This window comes from Amphiura filiformis, chromosome 15 (assembly GCF_039555335.1).
Source record: "Amphiura filiformis chromosome 15, Afil_fr2py, whole genome shotgun sequence".
NCBI lineage: Eukaryota > Metazoa > Echinodermata > Ophiuroidea > Amphilepidida > Amphiuridae > Amphiura > Amphiura filiformis.
The window spans coordinates 1,137,044-1,151,388 of NC_092642.1; the positions used below are offsets into that span (position 1 = coordinate 1,137,044).

Here is a 14,345-nt window from a genome sequence, read left to right on the forward strand (position 1 = left end):
CCGATGTGAGGACAGAAAATGTGACTCTCCTGCTAGTCTCGGGCGCGGGCCAGACTGTATGCGGTATGAACAAAAACATAATTAACTGGTTGTGTAGGAGACTAGCAGGAGAGTCACATTTTTCTGTCCTCTGCTGTCCTCCGGAGTGTCGCGGTCCTGAGCAAATTTAGGCTTCCTGCATTCACAAAACAGAGCATTCACATTGTGTTTAGTGTAACCTGGTGAAAATATTGCTTTATTCCAAGTCATTATTTTTATTCTTAGTAGTTTGATACATCTATATATATTATTAATATATTTTGCTATAGTGATATAATTATATTTAAAAATGCAACAAATATTTTACAAAATGAAATAATTTCACAGAGTTATTTTTAAACAAAGCGCATCATGTATACGGTGTTTCATTATCATCGCCCACGTCAGCAACGATCGGTTGGTGACAGTGCCGAATTTTGAAGCTCTTGACGTGGAAGGCGTGCGAGATGGACGGAGCAGAAAACAACAATTTTCAATGCGAAAACAATATTATTCAAAATGGCACGTCAGCAAGTAATGACCATGAAGATGATGTACTTGCAGGGTTTGCTGCTTTGGAACCAGATCCTCCTGAACGACGCCCAACTTGCCGATCTTGCGGGTAATTTTAAAAAAAAAGTTAAGCTTCAAATTTCAATGAACATATTGACTGAAATTCAGTCAACAATGACAGTGTGCTTAAAGTCAATTTAAACTTTTGGAAATTGTTTATTACCAGCACGTATGAACTTACATTCGAGTAATGACAATGTTGAAATTTTGATAAAATAAAACTAGTTATTTCGATGAGTCAACTATATCTATCATGATATATTTAATATACGTCGAACAACTGCAGCGTTTTGGGTCAAGCTGGGAGAAAAAAATCCCAGGTCGACCAAAAATAGCGTATCGCACACGATAGACCACCTAAGTTATCGTAAATTGGTTTCTCCCAGGTCGACCGTAAATTTTGGGTTGCCACATTCGGCCCGCAAACGCCACGATTTTTAGCTAGGACTAGGTTGACCCATGGATGACAAGCATGCAAATAGTAGGTATCCTAGGTGAATTCATATTTGCCATCAAATTGCATCGTTTTATATATCAAATTAAAGCCCTTGAGTAAACTAAGCCAAAACTGAAAACCTTTTTTTTCATAGCACTTTCCGTAGCAAAGTTACATCTTGTCAAAGATTGACTTTCATCAAAAAGATTCAGCTAGCAAAATTCCCCAAAACGGCATTTCGGGGTGTTTCTAGATCTTAGTCTCATGGCGATGGCAGCTTTTTTTTAATGGAACTGCTATCAAAATCCTCTAAAATTCCATGTGCGACTTTGATTATCACCATAAAAATCATATATTTGGGTCAAGTGAAGTATAGAAAACATATTTATGTAGGTTTCCTTCACCCACCTATTCTCGAAAAAAATTCAAATTTCTATGTAAATATGCATTGTGTTGGGGCCCCGGTCTCGGCGAATTCGCTGACTAGTAAATGTGTTAACTAAGGTTTGCCTAGGTTACCTACAAATAGCCCTACCTACATACGTGCCCCGACCATGGCGATATATACATGTGATGAGTATAAACCATTGTACGTCATGATTCATTCATAATTTTGTGCAAGCGCCGGTGTGACTTTTACAATATCAGTTTCAGTGTCTTGGCATCTAAATTAATTCAGGCATAGGCCTACTCTCATTTTCGTATTTATTTAATAGAGTAGGCCCTATTCTTGTTTTAGTTTGCAAAATACAGAGGCAGATATAGTCCCGGGATATAGTCATGCATACTTCCAAGTTTTCTACTTTCTTAAATTTGCGTCAACATTATGTAGGCCTAAGCGCTTATAAGCTTACATCCAGGCCGGACATCCAAGTTCGCATGGACAGTACTGGGCCAGAGCCAAAAATGGTCATCACTCAACCTAAAATTTAGAAATTGTTACAGGAGTGAATTTCTCCTCTGGTTTAATAGACCACTTACCAAATATTATGAATCGGCAAAAAAAAAGTAAAATTTGCCCGTCAATTTTGGAATACAAGCAATAAAATACACACGTAGCGCCCTCTCGGTGTGGCGGGGCGGAATTGTTAAATTTGATGTTACTGCATATTTAAAAAAGATAGGATTTTTTTGTTTATGGTCTTATAAAGGTCTGCTGTATAGACAATTTCAGCACTAAAAAAATGTCAGTGGACTTTGCAAAAATAAAGAAATAAATTAAAATATGTGTAAAATTCCGTCCGCCACATTTTGAGGTGATTTTTTACGTTCGGAAGGGACGAAAAAAATTTTTAGTCAAAACTTACCAAAATATCAACTATTATGGTAATAAACATTCCTGAGTACATAAAAATTGAAATTTGCTAGGCTCAAAACCATTTTAACTTCTTCTATTTCAGGCCTTTTGTGGTAGGATGCCAGCAATAATGCTATTTTCAGGGTCTTTGGTGTAAAACACGGCGCCGCCACATTTTGAGAGGATTTTTTTAAGTTCAGGAATCTATGAAAAATTTCTTTCTCAGTCAATATTTTGCAATAATTTTTCATTGGAAGTGAAAGAAAAAACAATTTTGTCAGTTTTAAAGTGAATCAATTGCTTTTTTTCTTGATTTTGAACAAAATCCGTCCCGCCACATTCCGTCCCGCCACATTGACATGATTTTTAAAAATTAATGAACGTACTATAAAGAAGGGGGTGAATTTTATAATTCCTCCCATAACAAAAGAAGGATAGTTGAAGTTAATACCAATGTTAGAAACAAATGTTTTATCCGAGTACTTTTGATAAAAATTCAACAAATGTACTGTGTTCACAAATACATGAAGTTTATCATTCCGTCCCGCCACATCAATGAATTTGTGTTACCGTGGCAACGTGTTGATTCTTAGGACTATTTTTCTTGTGTATGAATGTAGTCTGTAACTTACTTGTTTGTATTAAGAACATAAAGAATCCATAAAATAAACAGGCACAGAGCTACAATTTAAAAGGCCTATCAAAATTCCGTCCCGCCACAAACGGGAATTTTGGCTCTGGCCCTACTACGAAGCTCTACGACTCGATGTTTCAGACTTTACTTGAGAGAAAAGAAAGGTAATAAATTATGAGAAGAGGTCACCGTACATACCGTAATCTGAAAAATTATGATAATATGTCGGACCAACAGAAAATCATCATTTTACTACAAATATGGCGAATTTGACAGTTTGCTCAAAGATGTAAATTGGAACGTATAAGTTTTCACCTGAGTATTTGAAAATTGGGACTCCAGTTTAGAGTCCAAACTTGAGTAAGTTTAACAACACTCTCTTATTGGTCTGAATAATCACTGTAAACAGTTCAACATTTATAAAATTCTTTCTTTCCCTTCCCACCCTTTTTTTTTTTTTTTTTCCTACACCAGTGTGCCTTTGTCCATACTTCCCAAAGAAATGCCTTGATTTATCTACATCAGTGTACATAGTGCAGCATCCGCATGAGGAATCTCGGGTATTACGGACAGCCCCTCTGCTTACAGCCAGCCTGTCACCAGACAAGTGTCACATTATAAAGGGAAAAAGACTGTCATCTGTAAAGTGAGTTAACCTTTTGTTTGATAATCTTAAAATTTTAAAAATTAAGGTAACATTGATTTTGCACAACCAGTTATTGGATGTGGTATTCCTCAGTTCTGCCAGGGCAGCAGGGGTTGCGTTTGTGCACAGTCGTCTGTGTGTCACGGATGCATTACTTTGATTGGGATGCCTATAAATGAACATTCTGCTGCCCCAGTTTGTCTAACAAAAAATCTTGGATGCAGAGGATTTTGGAAAATCCCAGTCCTTCAGATAAATGATGCTCAATATTACTATAAGGTGATTTACCATAATTGCGCTATTTCAGTTGAAATCCATACCCATGAAAGACATGACCTTAATCTCCCACACAGGGAGTGTGAATTTAAATGGAGCACCTGAATGGGTGAGTCCATTTGAAATCTACGCTCCCTGTGTGACAGATTAAGGTCATGTATTCCATAGGGGTGTTGATTTCAACTAGAACAGCCCATTTGCATGGTTATATATACTGATATCTTAACATTTGCAATGAATTTCAGAATGTTCGGCTTAAATGATTGGCAAAAATTATTTGGTTTTTGTTACTGCACACGTCAAAGTCCCAACTTACGCTCACATAAATTTATGTGACCATGTGCCAGCCATGCATTATTCAACACACAACTAGCATAAGTGCTGCACCCAACTGTGTGCATGGCATTCTATATAATTTTATGTTATCGCTCTCAATCTCTCATTTTTTTGCCCATTATAAGTCAAACAAACTTTATCCAGGGAATTGGCAAATCACTGAAGATACACATTTTAAAAAGAAAGTTTTACTAAAATATGTTATGTATTGAGTTTTTGTTTCATCGTAATGATACGTAAAGTTGTAAACGGTTATATTTCATGTTTTTGTCTTGTGTTGCCTTCCATACCCCATGTGTCTTTATTCCCCCCCCCCCATTTTGACCCTAACAGCTTCCCATACCTAATAACATCACCAACCTTGACCACCAGCCTTGACCACTTCCTGTGCCTAAATTGTGCTACCCTTGCAAGTTTGACCTGGTAACCATGGAAATCCCATCCCATACTATGTGTTTTTTCCTTGACCTTGTGCTAGGCAGTTCAGCACTGAAGTTCACCAAATGCTGGATTCAACTCTATCTCTGTTTGATTGTCCATCTGATCAAATAGTTCATCATTTGTTTATTTGTATGATCATCATTCTGTTTCAACGTGTAGGCCTATGTGTATTACAAAATATTTTGTCTTCAAAACTTCATTCAACTAGGATTTGTGTGTTTCTTCGACTTCATCTGTGTAGGCTACATGCAGCTGACATGTATATTGCATTTCTGGATCTGGATATGTTTGAGTCGGCAGCTTCAACTAGTAAAAGTCATACTGTCGCCAACTTTGGTGGAAATACTTTGAGTCAGGTCGAATGTGCACGCGAATGTGAGAAAAAATACTCCCACGGCCACTAGTCACAGCCCAACATCGGAAGTTTTCATTTCTACCACATTATATTTTCAGGCATGCAGAATTGGAGGCCATCTGTTCGAATCCCAATGCTCTACTCCTGTACCCAGGCCCAGAAGCCATTGACATAACCAAGGTGCCACGTCTTCCATGTGACCAATTCTACAGCCTTATCATCATTGATGGGACTTGGCCTCAAGCCAAGTACATCTTCAATAACAATAAAATGTTGAAGATACCAAAACAGGTAGGTGAACTTTTCAAATATTTAAGTGATTAAATTTTAAAAATTACGCTTTTAAGGCGAGAGAAAATTGAAACATTTTGAAATGACCCATCCACATATCAAAATTGGACTAGAAAAAGAGGTCACTGATACCAAATGGCCGAAAATGTGACCCATGTTCACGGCTCAACCCTGTATGTTCATTTGTACTGAGTCCCACCCACCCCTGGGTTTGTATTATTTCTTGTGGATTCAATCAATCCTCAATACCTCCCATCAATTTGTCCCATATATCTATGTTACAGCATTTGAATTTCATTATTCAACAAGAGAAATTTTTTTTCTCGGGTGCGGTTTTGAACTAAGGACCCCTCGGGTGCCTGACATGCGCAAGCCCATACCTTGCTGCAGGGTCTGCCTTGGCCGCCCAAGCTTTCCGTGACCATATGATTGTTCGTATGATGATGCAATAGCCTCATGTGGGATACTCGCGCTTGCAGATGCTTTGTGAATTGAGGTTTTGTGATGTTTGGTTGAGTTAGGCTTAATCTGTGAGTGAATGTTGTGTTGCAGGTGCAGTTTAGTAATGTTGGTGTTAGCCAGTATGTGATCAGGACCCAGCCCAAAGATGGTGCCTTATCTACAGTAGAATCAGCAGCTCTAGCGCTGTCCATACTAGAAGACAGACCAGAACTTCAAGATGTAAGTTGTCATATGAACACCCTTTAGTAAAAATAAAGTGTAGTAGGTGTAACTCAATATGTGATCAGGACCCAACCCAAAGATGGTGCCTTATCTACAGTAGAATCAGCAGCTCTAGCCCTGTCCATACTAGAAGACAGACCAGAACTTAAAGATGTAAAAATACAGTGTAGTAGGTGTAACTCAATATGTGATAAGGACAAGGTCTTAGCCTGCCATACCTCTGCCCTAATCTAAATTTAGACAGGTATAAATGAATTTTACAGATGTGATAGCTCTATGCACAGTTTACACGAGGACTCTATTGCTGGAAATTTATTTCCAGCAAGGGAAAGTCCTCGTGTATATTGGTAATTTTGCCAGGCAATACCCATGGACCTCTGACCTTCATAGTTTCCTCAAAATAGAACCGGGGCTATTTTTTCAAGACAGTACTACACTCTCCAGAGAGTTTCTCTGGAATGTTGATGGCTTTTGTACACTTTTGTTATGTATTTACCTGGTTATGGTTTTATAGGTCACATAGGGGGGCCCCAGATATAGTTGATTCAGATCATATTGCTGGAAACAAATGTCCCCATGTAAATTGCATCACCAGGGCAAGTCATCCATCAAAATCAAATTTATGGTTATTATGTAGCCAAGGATAAAGTCCTCGTGTAAATAGGCCTTAAAACAGATGATTTTAAGGGTATTTGAACTTGGGTTTAATTCAAAGTGACATGTAAAGGTCAAATCAGAACATAATTGAACCCAGTGACCCTTCCATGGGAGACAAGTTGTTTTATATTTGAGGGTCAAATCTTGGTAACTCAATTTGAAATACATACTACTCTCTGTGTTGGAAGATTAAGGACATGTCTTCCATGGGTGTATGGTTTTCAACTGCAAAAGCCCATAATTAGGACCTGACTCAGACGAAAGTTAGCGTTGTTCTTTTACTCTTTGTCCTCCAATATAATTGCACTACATTTGGTAAGGGCAATTGAATGAACACAATGTGTCTGCTGCATCCAGTAGCCTCCCGCATGTTGTCATGTACAGGTGCCCAGAACACAGGTGTTTGCCATGCTGTGCTCATTCAATTGCCATGAAAACCTGACAGCGATGTCTTTCAACAATTTCATTCAGTTATCCCTTTGATCATTGATTTGTTTATTCATTTATTCAACAGATTTTGCTTGCTCCACTGAAAGCACTATGTCAGTTTCAGCTTGAACACGGCGCAGTGATTCACCAGAGTAAAGAAAGTAAAGAACGCTTGCAGAAGAAGAACGAGCCACCGCAAGCAACGGAGAAGAATAAATCGTGTCCAGAAGCAGTGGAGGACAAACAGGAACGTAGTGATAGGTGACGTTAACTACCTGATTTAGGTTTTGTTATGTGTGCTTAAGGTTATTAATTATTTTAAACTGTTGTGATTTGGTAGTTCACAGCATCTTACGAATGGTAGTGAGCTTTGGCAAAAACTGCATTGCTCAATTCATAGCGATGTAGAAGAATTAAAATATCACAGACATACTTTTATAGGTGCTGCGGTTCTTGAGTTATGTTGTAAAGAGGGCTGAAACAACAACACTTTTGTAAAACGTACATAACTCATTAACAATAATAAATTAAGCAAGTTTGCAAAGTATACGATTTGTAGAATGAACTTTTGCAAAACATCAAGGTGTTAATTTTCAATAATATATTGATCTAGATAAATGAAAATCGATTTTTAGGTTGCTTCGACCAACAATACCTCGTCTACCCTTAAATGCAATATGTTATATGATTAATTTGCCAAAGTGAAATATATTTTTTGTTGCCAGACTATTGTAAGTGCTTTTGTATTTCTTTGCACTTTTGATATTCTTGCATTTTCATGATAATTTATTACCTATTCCAACTCAAGTGACACCTCATTAATTTCATTGGACCTTTGGATGTATTGTATTAGGTATTAGCATTTTACTTTAAAATCAATATAACATTATACAATTGGTGGAAGCACAGGGGCCGAGCGGAACGGGCTCCGACTCATAATCAGAAGGTTGCGGGTTCGAGCCCTGGTGACGCCATCATGTTGTGCCCTTGAGTAAGGTACTTTATCTCGATTACTTCACTCCACCCAGGTGTATAAATGGGTACCGGCATTCCTAAATGCTGGGAAGGTAACAGACTCGCTGTGGAGGAGGTGTAACAATCCCCCTATAGCAACATTACATGGAGGAGTCTGGCCCAATCGCCAATGAAAGAGAGATGGGCACTCCGTTCACTGTTTATATACAGGTTCGCCTCCTTTACCTTTTTTTTGTAGTGCTAGTTCCCATGTCCCGCCAGTGAACATAGGCTAATCCTCCCCAGACAATATGCATGAGGTGTCACTGGAGGTGGAACCGGTAATATGAATGTCTTTTGGTGCATTATACACCAAGGTGGTTTTTTTTCACAGAATTGTATGACATTTCCACATAGGGTACATGCATAAATTGTGTTAAAGGGGGTATTTTTGCATTTTTCTCAAAAATTACAGCGCATTGGTGACAAGTAAGATATGCATATTATAGGGGCAAGGACTACAATTGCTGCACTGGAAATTTTATTTCAGCACAGACCACAGTTGTGGAGTTACAGTCAAAAAATGAGGGAAAACCAATATTTGATCAATAAATCAATAACTATTTGCCTTGAATTGCTGAATTTTCAGTCCAGTAGTTGTAGTCCTTGTCCCGATAATATACATATCATTCTTACTTGTCAACTGGATCTGGCGCCGCCACTGTGTGTGAAAAAGGGTGTAGATTTACACCATGAGTCCATGATATATGGTGTAATTACGTTTGACATTCATCCATTCACCTGTTTTTTGTTAGGTTTATGTGTACTATTACACACATTCATGAGTAAATGATTGCATCCTTGTGGCTTCTATTTGAGAGACAAAATTGTGAGATGCGTCTCGGTCCAATCAGTGATTTCGTCACCCAGTGAAGAATATCAATATTCATTTTTTGTTTTGAATTTTTTTGAACAAGTATTAAATGTGTCAATTATGATCAACCTTGGTGGAACAGTTGGAAAAAAAATTCTGATTGGTTGTTAAAAACATAAGGACCATATTTCTGTCAATCTGTCATGATGATCTGTGTACGTAGCTCCCCTGTAGTTCATGTTTAAACTAATGCAGAATTCTAAAAATAATAAAAAGTGATAAAAAATCTTAAAAGGGAAGAATGGAATGTCATCTTTCCCTGGGTAAGATCAGCCTGCAGTCCATACCGTGGTCAGACAGTAACATGAGTAGGTTCATTTTACCTTGAAGGCATGGATAATCTTGCAAATATGGGCTAATTTTCACCTACATTGTAGGCCATCAGATGTGCTATGAATTAGTAGGACTACAACTGGTATCTACTGGTCAATTTTACTCTTATTTCCACATCTGTTAATTTTATGGGCCTTTAAAAACAAAAATCTGAAAAAAATCTCAAGAAATAAAACCTCCACCTTGCTTGTTTGTCTCTTTGTGGAAGCCATGATGATATTCAAATTCAAAAAGCAAGTCAAGAATTTGCAGTATTCGACAAGGTTCTTCAGTGGTGCCTGACAGCTTTTTCTGACTATGGCATAAAAAGAACTAGGTCATGCCTTGGTCACGCGATGCTCCACTGATGAATATTCATCTTTATTCGACAAATGAGGTGTCGATGTGATGGTGGCATGATATAATTAGCCAATCAGAACCACACTTCTGTGGTTATGCCTTAAACTGTGCCAATTCAGCAAACTGCTGAATAACCTTGCCAAAAACTATAGTGCAAGAAGACCCTTAGCTTGTAAATACAGACGGTGCCTGCTTACACTAAACTTCTCAAAGTGCTGGATCATGCACATCACTATCAGCTGCAGCTGTTCACATGCATTATTATATGCATTGCAAAACAAGGAAGATGTTCTCATGCAAAAACTGGATGTGAACAAGGAGTACATTAACCCCCTGAGCACTACCTGCTGATGTAACATTGCCTCTGATTGGCCAATTACATGATATCTTCACTTTAATCACCAATCAGAATGGAGCTTTGCAAATGATTTGCCCCAATTTTTTTGTGTGGCGAAATTATTCTAACAATGTTGCTGATTGGTCCAATTGATAATGAAAACTTCTTGTTGACCAATCGGCAGGTAGTTCTCATGGGGTTAAGACAAATGTTATGAAGACCAGAACTATTTATGTTGCAGATGTATAGGTAAACCTTGCCATTGGGTTGTTCCAGTTGAAATCCATACGCCCCTATGGAAGACATGACCTTAATCTTCCACTAAGACAGGGGATGTAAATTTCAAATGGGGTTACATGAATGGGTGACTATTTGAAATCTAAACACCGTGTGTGGGAAATTAAGGTCATGTCTTCCATAGGTATATATGGATTTCAACAGCCAATTGCTCCTTGGCTCTAGATCTGGTTCAGGTTTCTATGCAGAGCAGCATGATCTTGTCCATGTTGTGTTGTAGCATATTTAAAAGGGTAACTTCTGATTAAATTAAATACCAGAGTTCTTCCTCAAATCAATGTTTTATCTAAGATGAATCATGATGGTATTGCTGCCATCTCTTTTAGAATCAACCAGCAGGAAAGGTTCTGTAAGTCTTGAACATGGTCATGTATTTGATACAATTGGATCCAATCAGACAATTATGATTCAGTCAGCAATAATGAACTTGAGAACCAAATATGTTAGTGACCTCTGGATTTTAACACAATAATTATTGGTAAAAAGTTCTTAACCCCCTGAGCACCACCTGCCGATCTAACATTGCCTCTGATTGGTCAATTACATGGTATCTTTATTTTAATCACCAACCAGTATGGAGCTATGCAAATAATTCACCCCAATTTCTTTGCATAGTGAAATTATTCTAACAATGTTGTTGATTGGGCCAATTGATAATGAAAACTTTTTGGCCAATCGGCAGGTAGTTCTCATAGGGTTAAGTTTGCAACCAAATATGTTAGTGACCTCTGGATTTTAACACAATAATTATATTTTGTAGAACAAGTTGGTAATTGTATATACCAATTTTTCAAATAGTCTGACTAGTATGTTCTAAAGTGGATCAGACCATGCCATATCAGCCTATCAGCAATGATTCAGCACTTAACACGGCTGTGTACTCTAGCCATTGTTTCTTTCTCAAAATTGAGTTTTTATGATATGTTTGTACCTTGTTATGTTTTTTATAAATACAAGGAATGAAAATCCAGATTTGTAAACTCCAACTGCAATATTTTAAGGATTTTATTTCACTATTCCACTCGTGTTTGAAATTGAAAAGGAAAGAAAATCTTTGTTGTACCAGCAAGGTACACGCGGCGCAACAACTCATCGCGTTATGTATCGCGCAATTTGTTAACGCACAAATACGCGACGCTTATCTGCATGCGCCGCGCATCTTATGGAAACACCACGGAAGCACTGATTTCATAAAACCTAGTGGTCAAATGGCTCCGTTTTAGCTGATAAAATGTGGGTTTTTTCAAGTTCTTTCCCCGATTTAAATATCAAGTTATGAATGGATTTCGCTCAAACTTCTCAAGGGGCTGTGGATTTACCCGATGTTCACGTAATATAAGTTTCAAAAGCGAAAACTGTCGCATTCTCCTGTGAGATTCGATGAAAGTGCAAAATGTGACCACTTTAAACTTCAGCGGCCATTATTTCAATGTTCATTTTCTCAGTAAAATGACGATTTAGGTACACGATAACTCAATAAATACAGCATCTGTAGGTAAGCAAATATGAGCATCGTAAAAAGCATGAGCGACTAAAGAAACGGTTTTCTCATTTTTTTATATTTTGGTCTATTTCCGATTTTGGGCATCATTTTGTGCAAATAGGCGTTTTGAATTTTAAAAAGTTCATTTTGATGCCTTATATGGTCAATATCTCAAAAAATAAGGCCAATATCAAAAAAATAAAAAAACTGGAATGCAGCCTCAAGATTGACCTAAAAACAAAATAAAATATTTTGGAAAGAGCATTTTTTTGTTATGTTGTACATAACAAATATTGCCAAAAACTCACTTTTTGGTGATTTTCTTCAAAATTGTTGTTTTTACCCCAAATCTGTATTTATATTAAGATTTATTGATGTCTTGCCTTCATAAAATGTATACTTTTATATGTTTTTGCTTGAATAATTACAAAGTTATTGCACTTTTACTACATGCATGTCTGAGAGTACACAGCCACCTTAAAGCCTCACAGTGATTAAAAAAGTTACCATTTCTAAGTTCTTGCTACTCTCAACAGAGTGATATTATACATGAAATGAAATTGCTTTTTAGCACTTTTAGCGTTAACTGTTCCATTTTTATGCATTTTTCACACATATGCAAAGACATCAATAATTTTCATAAATTGCACTCTTTTTTTCTTCATGCACTTACATGGACCAAAGTATGTTTTTAATGTAAGTTTTTTGTACTTTTATTGTAAAATTAAGAGATATTGGTTTCAGTAGTAATCCATTGTTGTTGTTAGCAACGTTCTAACAAGTGACTTATTTTAGTTGAGGAGTTGAACCAAGGGGTTGACAGTGATTCGCCGATTCTCCAAATTTGGTCAAATTTGCACGCTACGGTATGCTCTACAGAAGTTGCCGCGAACCACAAATTTGGTACCAGCACAGGCGCCGCCATCTTGGGAAAAGGGGGTGCTGGCGACCGTCGACTCGACGGTCCCCAGCACCCCCGAACAGTACACGTTCCCGACTGTCAATCATCGAGGTTCAATCACCTCGAGCTTGACAACGATATCTGAATAGACTATTGCCAAGTCTTATGTGTAGGCACGAAATTAGGTTAATTTTTGTGATTTGAAACAGTATTTTTTGTGTTTAAATCTTGGTCTGAATAGTGGGATTGTTGGTCGATTTGATGTATTTAAGAATTAATTTCATGGATGCGCTAAAAATATTATTAAAAATATTAAACACAGCTGTTCAACATTTGAAAAAAATACACTGTAGCAGGCTTGAAAAGGTCTAACCTTGGTTGCAGCAAGCCATGCTTTTTACGGGTAATGTTATTACTTGAACGCGGAGCATAGACGCGATGCAGCCGGTAAAAATCGCGGTAGTGTTCCAGGCCTATGCGATGGCAGAGTAATGGCGGCGTCCATAGTTTTATTACATTTATCCTTGACTGACCCTTCCCAATCTTTATTTATTCCCTGGTTGAACTTCAATCTCTATGCAGGCAAATCTCATTAGTGTAATAGGTCTTTGTTACATTAGTACGGTATCTTTACTTATGTAGAGGCTCTGCCTTTTAATATTCAAATAAAAAGGAGGGAAAAACATGTCAAATGAAATCAAAATACTGCAAAACAGCCTAAATATTGTTGATGAGATTCAGAAGTCAGATTTAGATGTTTTTATAGTAAAATCTCAGATTGCCTTCTCTGTTGCCTTTCTCAATGGTGAATGACAATTGATCCTTTATTGGATGGAATGATGTCATGAGATGATGATGCCCTCTGATTAATTAATGGTCATAGATGTGACTAAGTTGGAATGCCCGGATTTCTTTTGGAATACCCTACCACTGTAGATTTTCAATGGCATCTTTTATGAACGACCCATACACATACACTGTGAATGTAAAAAATGGTAGGGTATTCTAAAAGATAGCTGAATGCCCCCTCATCGCCGTTTATTAGGTTCGCTCCTAGATGGGCAAGATGGTCTTGTATTTCAGAACCAATTCTTGACTTCTCAAAGCCCCTTCTCCCCCTGCTCTGGTTCTGCCGGCGCTCTCAGGCAAAAACATACATGTCTGGTATTCTCAATCATCATTGTAGCATGTTTTCGTAGAATGTCTTCTGTTTGGACCTTTCAAACTTGTGTTTTAGCTCATATTCATTGCATAGCGCAACAGCTCAAAATCATCAAGTCCCTCCTGGCGCCAGAACCATTGTGCTGCAGCATCTTGTAGCAATGCATGTGCTTGAATTTACTACTTTCAATATTATTCCATAATCGTCAGGGTCTACTGTATGCATGTATTGCCATGTCATATTTGATTCATAAATAGCAAAGGTAGCTATATTAGCGACTTTTGACTTTTCGTCAGGAAAGCTATAGTCGCGCTGCAATTGGGTGTTCCATTCTGAAAAGAATCAAAGAGAACTTGCATTATAAAAGCTTTTCTTTTACGATTGCGGAATTCCATTCGGTTGTTTTCGTGGGTAAATCATTGAGTAGCTTCTTTGCTGCATGGGATGATTTCTGTCTTGTAACTGTTTGAGATTTCATGGGACAAGTATCAGAATGTTGCTTCACTTGTTAGACTGCAAGCTCCTTATTACA

General features: G+C 37.6%; 1 protein-coding gene across 1 annotated transcript; it reads left to right on the top strand.

Moving 5' to 3' along the window:
• Positions 1-485: 485 nt before the first annotated feature.
• LOC140172045 (tRNA-uridine aminocarboxypropyltransferase 2-like) lies at positions 486-7,371 on the top strand. The gene is made up of 5 exons (XM_072195392.1): positions 486-640; positions 3,368-3,604; positions 5,111-5,303; positions 5,856-5,984; positions 7,159-7,371. Exons 1-5 carry the CDS (start codon positions 486-488, stop codon positions 7,336-7,338), a joined length of 894 nt encoding a protein of 297 aa, XP_072051493.1. The 3' UTR covers positions 7,339-7,371.
• The last annotated feature ends 6,974 nt before the right edge of the window (positions 7,372-14,345 follow it).